The sequence below is a fragment of the Anas acuta genome, chromosome 9 (assembly GCF_963932015.1).
Source record: "Anas acuta chromosome 9, bAnaAcu1.1, whole genome shotgun sequence".
NCBI lineage: Eukaryota > Metazoa > Chordata > Aves > Anseriformes > Anatidae > Anas > Anas acuta.
The window spans coordinates 9,168,523-9,179,164 of record NC_088987.1 but is presented as its reverse complement, the minus strand read 5'-3'; the positions used below and the strand labels follow the sequence as shown (position 1 = coordinate 9,179,164).

The window sequence follows — 10,642 nt, the reverse complement described above, 5'->3', positions numbered from 1 at the left end:
TGCCCCCAAACCCAACAAGCCCATGGCCTGGGACTGTAGGACACACACAGAACTCGACGCCTGCCGCTGCCAGAATGACACGGAGGGGCCTGGGGGGGGCAATATCTCTGTTTTTAATAAATACATCGGGACCCCCGTCCCCATAAATTACATGACGAGTCCAGCCGAGCCGGGACAGGCGCAGCGAGACGGGGGCAGGAGGGATTTTACACTATGTACAAGGCGGGCACGGTGCCCGCTGCGCCCGCTGGCGGTGGGGCTCACGGAGAGGGGGGGCGCTGGGTGCCCTGACCCCCCCAGCCCTGCCGCTGCCTGCCGGGGGGAGCGGGCAGGGCAGCCCCGGCACCGCGGCCGTGCCGGGAGGGGGTGCCCAGGCTGGGGGCTGGCCCCTGCCCCCCAATCCTTGCTCCTCTGTGCCCCGTCCCCCCAGGGGGGCAATGGGGGGCCCCAGGGGCTCCTCGGGACCACCCAGCATCGCTGCGTGCTCGCCCTGCTCCGGGCAGCAGTCACTGCTTAGCGGCTCCACGCCTCGGCCGGGGCATCGTGCACCTTCTCCGGGGGGGCGTCTGGAGCTGCGGGGGGAAAACGGGGCTGAAAGAGGGGCAGGGAGGGTGCGCAGAGGGGTCCTGGCTGGGGCTCGGCCCCCGAGGGGGGCGCACGGGGCGCGGGCTCACCGCGGCACTTGGCGCAGCAGGGGTTGTCCCTCCTGGCGGGGCTGGCGCAGGCGGCCGGCGGGCACTCCTGGCGCTGGCAGTGCGTCTCCCCTGACTGCGGGGTGGGGAATGGGGCTGAGCCACCGGGGGCCCTCGGTGCCAGCCCCAAGCTCCTCTCCCACCCATCCCCGAAGCGCTCAGGCTGGCGCGGGGGCACCTCTGCGCCCGGGGGCCGGCACACTCACCACACACCAGCACAGGATGCACTTCATCTCCCCGAAGGGTGGCACCGAGGGGTGCCAGCTCTCGTTGTTGAGGTACCAGCGGCGCCCGAAGCGGCAGGCGCGGGGCCCGTCCGCCTGCATGCTGTCAGCCAGCTCGGGGATGCTCTTCTCGGGGGCTGCGGGAGAGGGCACGGGGAGGATGAACACCCACGGGGTGGCATTGGGGACACCGGCGAGGGCAGGAGGGGGCTGCAGGTACCTGGGCACTGCTTGCAGCAGTCGGAGGGGCTGGCTCGCACCGGGTTGGCACAGGTGAGGCGTGGGCACTGCACCTTCTCGCAGTGCACTTCGCCCGTGGTGCCCTGCGGGGAGCGTGCGGGGCTCACGGGGGCACCTGCACCAGGTGCTGCCCTGCTTTAAGCCCCCCCCAGCAGCTCCCAGCACCCATGGGTGGTTCTGCAGGGTGGGGGCCCGCGCTCACCTTGCAGGTGCAAATGGCACACTTGATGAGGCCGAAGGGGGGCACGACGGGGTGCCAGCGGGTGCCCGAGCCTCGCCACGTCTTGTCCCCGTCGAAGTAGCAGCCTGCGGGAGGTGGGCACGGCGTCCATGGGATGGCTGGGGGGGGCAGGGAGGCCGGGGCTGCCCCTCACCCCGTGCCCCTGGGACTCACCCTCGCTGCTGTCCCGTGCCCGCTCCAGCTTCAGCTCCTCCTGCTCCGTCTTCTTCTCTGCAAGGACGAGGGAGGGCATGAGGGGACACTAAGGGTGCCAGTGGGGCAGGAACGGAGAGGGACCACCCCACCTTGTACCCCTGGGGCTCTAGTTTTATCCACAACCCCCACTTCTCCTCCAGCACCCCCCCCGGAGCCCCCTGCCCCCGCATCACCTTCGCAGACGGGGCAGCACAGCTCCTCGGGGTGCACCTGGCGGCTGCAGTTGAGGGGCTGGCACAAGATGGGGTCACAGATCACCGTGCGCTTCTGGGGACAGCAGGGACGTGGCTCATGAAAAGGGGGGGGGCCACACCGACGGGTGCTGCCCCCCAGCTCACACCCCCCCAGCCCGTACCTGGCAGCTGCAGATGGAGCACTTCTTGTCGTAGTCGGGTGCCCAGCGGGTGCCGTGCGCCCGGTGCTGCCCCTCGAAGAAGCAGGAGTTGGGGTCCTTCTTCAGCTGCTCCGCGTCCCTGGCCTTGGAGCCCTCGGAGAGCTCGGCCTCCCCCGGGGCCAGGCGGGCCCCCCCTGCCTGGCACCGGTTGGGGATGTGCACCTGGGGGGCAGGAGGGTTGGCACCGAGGGGGACCCCACGGGCACGCCACGCCAGGCTGCTGGCACTGTCCCCATCCTGTCCCCTTCCCAGCCCACCCCAGGCAGTGTCACGCAGCCCAGGACCCTGCCGTGCCCCCGGGGGGTGACAGGGACGCACGGGGGGGACCTACCCATCCCCGCATCTCCCCTCGAGGGTGGGCTTTGGTGCTGACTTGCAGGAAAGCGGTGCCCTGGGCCAGGTGCTGCAGGAGATCGGCGTCCAGATCCTTCACCACCCCCTGAGCCTGCGGGGGCGAGAGGGACGCGGGGAGGTGAGGGCTGCCCCGAGCCCTGCGGTGGCACCTGGGGGGGTGTCCCGGCCGCGTGCCCACCTCACCTCGGTGCCGTAGAAGCCCTTGAGCAGCCGCTTGTGCTGGTGTGGCCGGGCACCCAGCTCGCCCAGCTCGGCCACGCCGTGCAGGTGGGCACTGACGGTGCCATCGGCCGGGCGGCCCAGCCCCGCCACGGCGATCTCGTAGTGCAGGTGGCAGTGCTCGTCCAGAGACAGCCAGGCGTGCCCCCCGGCCCCGCTGCCCACCGGGGGGGACACCAGCTGCCCCGCCAGCGGCACCGGCATCTCTGCGCACAGACAGGGGCGGTGGGAGCCAGTGGTAAAGGGGGGGGGGGATGCTCTGCCACCCCCCTGCCACCGCGCCCTGGGTACCTGTGTAGCGAGCCAGGAGCCCGCTGTAGGGCAGGGAGATGACCTGGCCCCGCAGCTCGCCCTCTGCCCAGTCCTTGGTGGCCACGTTGAGGAAGAGCTCGTTCTGCAGCAGCATGTGGGCGTCGCGGGCGCTGGGGCTCTGCCAGGAGCCCTGGGCCTGAGACAAGGGAGAAAAGCACCCGGGTGGGGACAGGGACACCCCGTGTGAGCCTCCCCGCTGCCCCCATTGCCAGCCCCGTGCCGCCAGCACTCACCAGCCCATCCTTGTAGCTGGGCGTCATGTCGAAGAGCACATTCCTCTTGTTCTTCCTCCGCGGTTTGGTCTCCAGCGTGACGCCCACCACCTCGCTGGCCGTGCCCACCACCCGCACCTGCGGGCAGGGCGCCGAGGGGCAGCAGCGGGGGCACCCCCGGGGCGTTGGAGGCGCACCCCCAGCGTGGTGCCCGTGCCCCTTACCTGGTACTGCAGCGTGCCGTTCTCGTGCAGAGCCAGCTTGGCCGAGCCCACGGCCCCCGTCTTGGTCGGCAGCAAGGCGTCCGCCCCGCACAGCACGCTCTGGATGGCTTGAACCCGGGGAGAGAGGAGCGAGGAGGGGGTGGGGGTGAGGCTGGGGAGGGGGGCACAGCCACCCCCTGCGCCCCAGGGTGCCCGTGCTCACTGTCACAGCCGCGGCGGGCGGTGATGGTGCCGGCCAGCTGGCGCGCGTGCCGGCCCTCCGTCTCGGCCACGATGCGGAGCTGCCCCTGCACCAGCCACTGCAGCTCGCGGGCAGACAGCTCGCTCAGCACCTCGGCGAAGTCAGGGTCCTGGAGGAGAGGAGAGGAGAGGAGAGGGGTGTGTGGGGTGGAGGCACAGTGCCGCGGCTCAGCCCTGGCCCCGGGGCTAGGGTGGGGACGGCCGTACCTCCACGGTGATGTTGGCACGGACCTCCCGCAGCGTCCGGCCCTGGTGCAGGATGCGGACCCGCAGCGGCACCCAGGGGGATTCTGGGCAGGGCAGGGCAGAGAGCTGAGCCCCAAACCCACCCCTCTGCCCCCCCTGCTTCCCAACGGCGACACCCCACATCCTCGCTGCACGCCCCGACCCCTGCCCACAGCTTGGCCCGCACCATTCCCCCCTTACACCCCTCATCCTTGCACAGCCCCCCTCCTGACCCCCACACCCCATGCACCCCAGCCCCTCACTCCTACACATCCCCCTGCCCCAAATTCCCCCCCAAAACCCCCTCACACCCCAGCTCACACCCAGCCCCTGCGCACGCCTGTCCCCACACCACACACAGCCCCTGCACCCAACCTGACCCCACAGAGGCCACCCCACGCCCCCCCTGCGCCCCCCCACCCTGCAGGGTGCCCGTGCCCACCCTCACCCCCAGCGCCGGGCTCCAGCAGCCCGCGGGCCATGAGGATGAAGTGCAGGTTGTTCTCGGTGTCACTCAGCGTCAGCATGGCCATGCCCCCGGCTCCCAGGTGCGCGGGGTCCGAGGAGGTCAGGATGGCACCGAAGGTCTCTGAGCAGGGAGAGGGGGCGTGAGGGGCACCCCGCCGGGCACCCGCTCGGGGGTGGGGGGCGCGTGGGGGGCCCAGCCTTACCCGCAAAGAGCGCCCGGTGCTTGAGGATGTGCCCGTGGACCTCCCCGGAGGGCTGCGTGCGGGTGACGAGGGAGACGCGGAGCTGCTCCCCGCGCAGCAGCTGCACGTTGGCCTTGGACACCGTGCGCCACATCCCGCAGAGCTGCGGGCGAATAAAGGCTGGGCAGGGGTCGGGGGCACCGTGCTGCCAGGTGTGGGGGGGCACAATTGGCTTGTTTTACCCCCCCCCCGTGCCCTCCTGCCCCTCTCACCATGCCGTCCTCGGGGGCTGCGCTCTTCTGCACGGGGTGCTCAAACAGCACGTTGCCCTCGGGGTCGCTGAAACGCACCCGGCTCGGCCTCCCCAGCCTGCGGGCATTGAGGGGGTGAACAGAGACCCCCCCTCACCCCCCGGCTCCCCTCCCTTGGGCACCAGCACCCGGGGTGGCCCAGAGCTGGCCTGGGTCCCCTGGGGTCCCCCTGCCCCGGAGTGGAGCCGGGCTGGCACCGCGCAGGAGGGGGTCCCCGCTGGGGAAGACGGTGGGGCCGGACCCGCGGGGAGCCGAGCGGTCGGCCCAGCTGTAAATTAGGAGCATTTTCGGCTCCGTTTGGCTCCCCCGGTCGGAGCTGGAAATTAGTCACCACTTTACTATGCAAAAGGGGCCTGGAAGCGAGGAAGAGCAGAAGAAACCGGAGCGGGAAGGAGGGAGGGAAAGAGAGAGGAGAGGAGAGGAGAGGCTCAGCCGCTGCCAGCGGGCAGCCGGGGAGGGCACAGCAGGGACTGGGGGCCCCGTCGGCATCACCCTGCCAGTGCCCGCCAGCGGGGGCACGGGGCTGCACGGCGCCTCTGCCCTGCTGTGCCCACGTCCCCCAGCCCTGGAGCCGGTCCCGGTGCCGTTTGTTTGCGCTCCAGCCCTGGAGGCGAAGGGGTGAGGCCGTGCCGGCGCCGCGCCGAAATGCCGGCTGCCCGCAAGCACCGCCGGACCCCCGGCACGTCGCCCCCCTCCCCAAATCTCTCCCCACCACCACCACGCCAAGGCGAGGCTGTGACAGCACAGGGAGTGTCCAGAGGGGGGGAAACTGAGGCACGAGCACACCTGCACCCCGTGTTTCGGGGACTCACCGCTCGTAGCTGATGGAGAAGAGCAGGTAGGAGCGCAGCAGGGTGAAGCGAGCCTTGGCCACCGCGCTGGACGTGGGGTGCCACGGTTCAGGGCCACTCGTCAGCAGGGCCACGAACTCTGGGAAGGGGAAAAGGTGCTCGTGGAGGGAGCGTGGGGACGTCCCGTGTCCCCCCTGCCTGCCCCGGGGCTCACCTGTGCGGGCGTCGTCGCGGGCCAGGCCCTCGGAGCTGAGGTAGGAGCGGTCGTTGTAGGGCTTGTCCAGCTCGTCCTCCTTGTCCTGGAAGTACTCGAAGGTGTCGAAGGGGGGCTCGGCGCTCTTCTCCGGGGGGCCTGGCAAGGCTGGCAGAGCAAGGCACAGCGGGGAGGTGATTGCAGCAGGCTGCTTGCGGTAAAACTGAATCCCCCCCCTCCCAAAATAAAGCCAAAAACAGGGCTGTGCGCCGGGGGCACGCTGGGTTCAGCCCCGTGCGCCCCTGCCCAGCACCTTGTGGGCATCCCAAGGGCACAGACAACCCCAAAAACAAGCATCCCCTTCCTGAGGGGGGTGAGGGGGTGCCCAGTGTCCCCTCTCCCGGGTGCCCAGCACCCCGCGGGGGCTGCGCTGACCTTTGGGGCAGGTGTGGCAGCAGTGCCCGGGCAGCAGCGTGGCGCGGGGGCAGGCGGGCACGGGGCAGTCCTGCTTCATGTTCTTGCAGTTCACTTTTCCTGCTGCCTTCCCTCGGCGGTTCCTCTGCTGGGGGGGGGGGGGGGCAGAGCCGTGCCGAGCCGTGCCAGGGATGTGGGCGACCCAACCACCCAAATTCCCCTCGGGTGGCACATTCAGGGCACCAGCGCTCCCCTGGCACAGCCCGGCTCCCCCAGCCCATCTGGAGCCCCCCCCCGGACACCTTGCGCAGCCCCCAGCTGCCTGTACCGCAGCCAAGCCCCCCCTGTTCCCCCCCCCCAGCCCCCATCCCCCTGCCCAGCTGTGCGCGGCCCCTCCAGCCTCGGGGGGCTGCTGGAGGGGGGGCCGGGGGCCGTCCTGAGGAGGGGAAGGAGAGCGAAGCCTGATCCTTTAAGCCCCCCCCTTCCCCTTCTCCTCCCCGCTGCCCCCGGGGGGGGGACACCCAGGTGTCAGGCCGGCTGGAGGAATCCCTGCTCGCTTTCCATGGGGTGGGCGGAGAGGAGGGGGGGGGGGAGCTACGGGGCTGAAGGGGGCGATCCCCCCCCAGCTCCCAGCCCCCTCCCCAGCAGGGCCCCGTGCCGGGGGGGTCTCCGCCGTGTGCGGCGCGGCGCGGGGGGGCTCTCACCGGCTCGCAGTGGCAGATCACGCAGCGCATCACCCCGAAGGGCTCCCCCAGGTCCGGGTGCCACGTCTCGTCCAGCGCGTAGAAATGCCCCCCGAAGGCGCAGCCTGCGGAGACAACACCCCCCAAAAAAATTGACAACCCCCCCCACCACCACCCCAAAAAAAAAACCAAAAAACCAAAAAACAAGTCACCTCCGGGCCGCGGGCACCCCCCTGCCGCAGCCCCGCGGGGCGGACAGCGGCCGGCACCGCCCCACCGTGCCCGCTCCCCGCGCCCCCCAGCACGGGGGTCCCGGCGGAGACCCGGCACCGGGTGTTGGGGGGTGGGGGGGGGACAGAGAGCGGACCCTTGGGGTGCAGGAAAAAGGGGGTGCACGAAGGGGGGAGCACGGAGAGGGTGCGAGGAGAGGGGTGCAAGGAGAGGGGTGGCTTGGAGAGGGGGTGCCTGCGCCGGGGGCGCACGGGAAAGGGGGTGTGGAGGAAAAGGGGCGCACGGAGGGGGTCCTACCTGCCGCCCCCCCGGGGGGCAGCGGCTCGGTGTCGGGCCGGATGGGCAGGGCGAGCTTGGGGCGGGCGGCGCGGGCGGGCAGGGCGAGCAGGGCGAGCAGCAGCAGCAGCGGGGCGGCGCGCATGGTGCCGGCCGGCCGGGGGAACCGGGGGGCCGGGGGCGGGGAGGGGGGGCCGGCCGCTGCCTGCCGCTGCCGCCGCCACCGCCTCTGCCCGGCTGCCGGCCCCGGCCCCGCTTTATAGGCGGCGGCATGGGCAAGCGGGAGCTGCGAGCCCTGTGCAAACAAAGGGCCGCTAATGAGGCGCAGGCAGCGGCCGGCCGGGGGGGACGCGCCCCCGCTGCGCTTTGCGCACCCCCCCCCCCCCTCCTCTACCCCAGCCCAGCCGCCTCCTCTCCCCCTCTTCGCACATCCCCGGCCCCGGGTCGTTCTGGGGCACCCCGGGGGCTGTAGGTGGTCCCGGGGGGATTGGGGTGACGCCTGGTGTGGGTGTTTTGGGGAGACCCCCCCTCTGTTTGCCACCCCCACCCCCCGAGGCACGGGGTACCCCTGGGCATGGGGCATCCCTGGGAACCCTCCCCATCCATTGACCCCTTCCCCGGGTATGGGGTACCTGGGGGATGCCGTCACCCCCATGGCATGCTGGGGACCCCCCCGATCCACCCAACACCCCCCAGGACAGTGTAGGACAACCCCTCCCCCCGGGATTTTGGGGTATCCCTAGGCACTGGGCATGCTGGGTGTGCCCCCATCCATATGCCCCCCTCCCCTGTATGGCCCCTGGGAACCCACCCACAGCCCCCTTGGCATTTGCAGGGCACCCCCATTACAATGCTCCCCCCCCAATATTCTCCCCTGGCATGGGGCATCTGTGGGCAAGGGGCATCCTGAGGGCCCCCAAATCCACTCCGTCCCCTCCCAGGCCGCTTGGGACCCCCGGGGACATGGGGGCACTGCAGGGCACCATCCATCTGCACACACCCCTGAAGCCCACCCCCAGGGCACACAGACCCCCCACCCGCTCTGTTTTGTCCCCCAAACCCCCCCCGCACCCTGCAGAGCCCCAGCAACACGCACCCCACAACTTGCGCCCTCGGCATCCCCAAATCCCTCCGGCTGCTGCTGGGCACAGGAAGGTCCCGGAGCGGGACCCCAGCACCCTGCCCATCGGTGGCAGAGGCTGGGGGGGGACAGGAGCCCGGATCTTTGGGGTCCTTGGCCCAGGGAGGGCAGTGGGGACGTGGGGTGGAGGCTGCTCTTCGCCCCCATGTGCCCGGGCTGGCGAGGGCGGCGGCGGGCAGGTAGCAGACACCATGGAAAGGCCTGGGGAGACAGCGTCCGGCTGGGGAAACCGAGGCACGGGGAGCGTCTGGGGGGGCGTGGGGGGCAGGAGATGGGGGTGCCGAGTGCCACCGGTGTCCCCCCGCCGAGGGAGGGGAGCCGGGTGCCGGGTGCGTGGCGGGCGGGCGCCCGGGGAGGGGGAGGCGGGCGTGGAGGGGAGGAGGGGGAAGCGCGGGGCTGCCAAAATCAACTCTCGGCGGTACAAACACCCGGCCAGCTGCACGGTGTAGCCAGGGAAACACGGCACAGCTGGAGCACAACAGGCCCCTGCCGCCCCACAAGGCTCCTCCTGGGCCTCCCCCCAAACCCGGTGAGCGGCTGGGGGGGGGCTGCAGCCCCCTGCCCCCTGCCCCTGCTGTCAGGGTGCCCCAACCCCAGCTCGCCCACGGCCTCCCCGTCCCCTTTCCCACCCCAGCTCGTTGCTCCCCTGCCTCCTGCTGTGCCAGGCACCTCTCCGGGGGGGGACGTGGGGGCACGGCCATGCCCAGGAGCTGCCCCGTGGCAGGAGCTGGCCCTGGCACGAGGCCGCGAGGAGCAGCCGGGTTTCCCCGCTGGGACATCCCGCTGGCACCCCAGGGGCTGGGACACCGCCAGGGTTCCCGTGCATCCCGCGGGCACGCCGTGCCCACAGCACCCTGCCACGCTCTCCAGGCCCTTCTGAGAGCGGGGACCGTGCCTGGCAGCCTGGCACCCCCGTCCCCATGCCCTCCCTGCTGTCCCCAGCGGTGCCACCGACCTGTCCCCGCTCCTCTCTCCCGGCGTCCCCGCTGGCCCGGGATCCGGCGGCAGGGGAGGGCTGGGGGCTGCGCGGCCGTGCCAGCGTCACCGCCCGGTGCCCGCGGCGGCGGCCCAGGGGGACGGCGGGGAGCGAGCGGGGCCGAGCGGGGAGGAGGCGGGCGATGGCTCCCGGCCTCCCCGCCGGTGCCAGGAATCCGGCGCTGGCTCCGCGCACCCAGAGCTCGTCACAGTCTCCTGGCTCGGCCGCGGGGATGTGGGGAAGCGGCGGGGGAAGCTCCCTCCCCTTTCCCGGGAAGGAAGGAAAGCCGGGGAAGCTGCGGCCTTGGCATGGGGGAAACTGAGGCAGCTCCTCCCGTTGCGCCCGGGCATCGCTCATCCCCAGCCCTGTGTGCCCTTAGGAATGCCAGGGGTGCCCCAGCCCGAGGGATGGTGGCTGCCCCGGGGGTGTCTGAGCTTGTGGGATGGGGGCAGCTCTGGAAAATGGTGCCGGTGCCCCCAGCTGGCTCCCAGTGCCCCACATGTGCTGGGAGCGCTGCACAAAGGCGGCTCTGAGGCGCTCCGGAGCTGGGCCTGGCGCCGGCACAGCCCCAACGGGGCCACCGGCTGTGGGCAGCTGGAGCTGCATGGGGACGGGGAAGGCCAGCAGCGGGCAGCCCCGGCCACCCTGACCCACCCCGTGCCCCCCGTGCCCCCTGTGCCACCCCAGCCCCTCCGCCTGCAGCAGGTGCCCGGCCCCGTGACCCCACGGCATTGGGGTGCCCCTTTGGCACGGCGGGGATGGGGCACCCCAACAGCACCGCCACCGCTCCCCTGCCCCCCAAAATGCTGGGTGGGCTCCGTGGGCTCGGTGGGCTCGGTGGGCACGTGCCCTGCCCACGGTGAGGGTGGCGTGGAGCGGGTGCTGCCCCGTCCCGTCCTGTCCCCGCTGCCCCCACGGTGGCGGGGCCGTCCCGCGCCTGGCTTCGGGGCGGCAGCGGCCCGTGCCAGCGCTGCTGCCCCACGCAGCTCCCTATTGTCTGGCCTCATTAGCCGCTGTCTGCTCCGGGCTTTGAACATGAGCCGGGCTCGGGGCGGCAGGAAGGAGCCTCTTCTCCCCAGGGATGGGGTCGAGGCAAAACCGCACGCCCCGGCCCCTTCCCACGGCCTCCCTCTGCCTCCCGGGCACCCTGGCACCGCCAGCCTCGTCCCCGTGCCATAAACTTGGGGCCCAGACCCGAAAGGAG

General features: G+C 71.8%; 1 protein-coding gene across 2 annotated transcripts; it reads right to left on the bottom strand.

Annotated features, from left to right (window-relative positions):
• Positions 1-94: 94 nt before the first annotated feature.
• On the bottom strand, positions 95-9,938 carry CHRD (chordin). Of its 2 annotated transcripts, none has more exons than XM_068692964.1 (25): positions 9,418-9,938; positions 8,418-8,663; positions 7,343-7,616; positions 6,836-6,939; positions 6,153-6,279; positions 5,739-5,885; positions 5,546-5,663; positions 4,695-4,791; positions 4,444-4,585; positions 4,221-4,361; positions 3,755-3,837; positions 3,510-3,657; positions 3,308-3,414; positions 3,105-3,221; positions 2,851-3,007; positions 2,524-2,765; positions 2,318-2,431; positions 1,948-2,148; positions 1,766-1,859; positions 1,551-1,607; positions 1,359-1,462; positions 1,137-1,239; positions 899-1,053; positions 675-768; positions 95-572 (listed from the first exon to the last, which is right to left on the bottom strand). In XM_068692964.1, exons 1-25 carry the CDS (start codon positions 9,793-9,795, stop codon positions 514-516), a joined length of 3,609 nt encoding a protein of 1,202 aa, XP_068549065.1. In that variant the 5' UTR covers positions 9,796-9,938; the 3' UTR covers positions 95-513. The 2 variants fall into 2 exon arrangements, with proteins under 2 accessions (XP_068549065.1, XP_068549066.1); XM_068692965.1 differs by having other exon boundaries at positions 6,153-6,276.
• Between the last annotated feature and the right edge of the window lie 704 nt (positions 9,939-10,642).

What these genes read in the sequence shown, in the direction of transcription:
- CHRD (XM_068692964.1), bottom strand. Translation starts at nt 9,795, where the DNA reads ATGAGCGATGCCCGGGCGCAACGGGAGGAGCTGCCTCAGTTTCCCCCA. An exon ending in GTGCTGCCCCGTCTGCGAAG is followed by an intron (nt 1,608 to 1,765) that starts GTGATGCGGGGG and finishes TCGTCCTTGCAG; the next exon opens with AGAAGAAGACGGAGCAGGAG. An exon ending in GGCACGGGACAGCAGCGAGG is followed by an intron (nt 1,463 to 1,550) that starts GTGAGTCCCAGG and finishes CACCTCCCGCAG; the next exon opens with GCTGCTACTTCGACGGGGAC.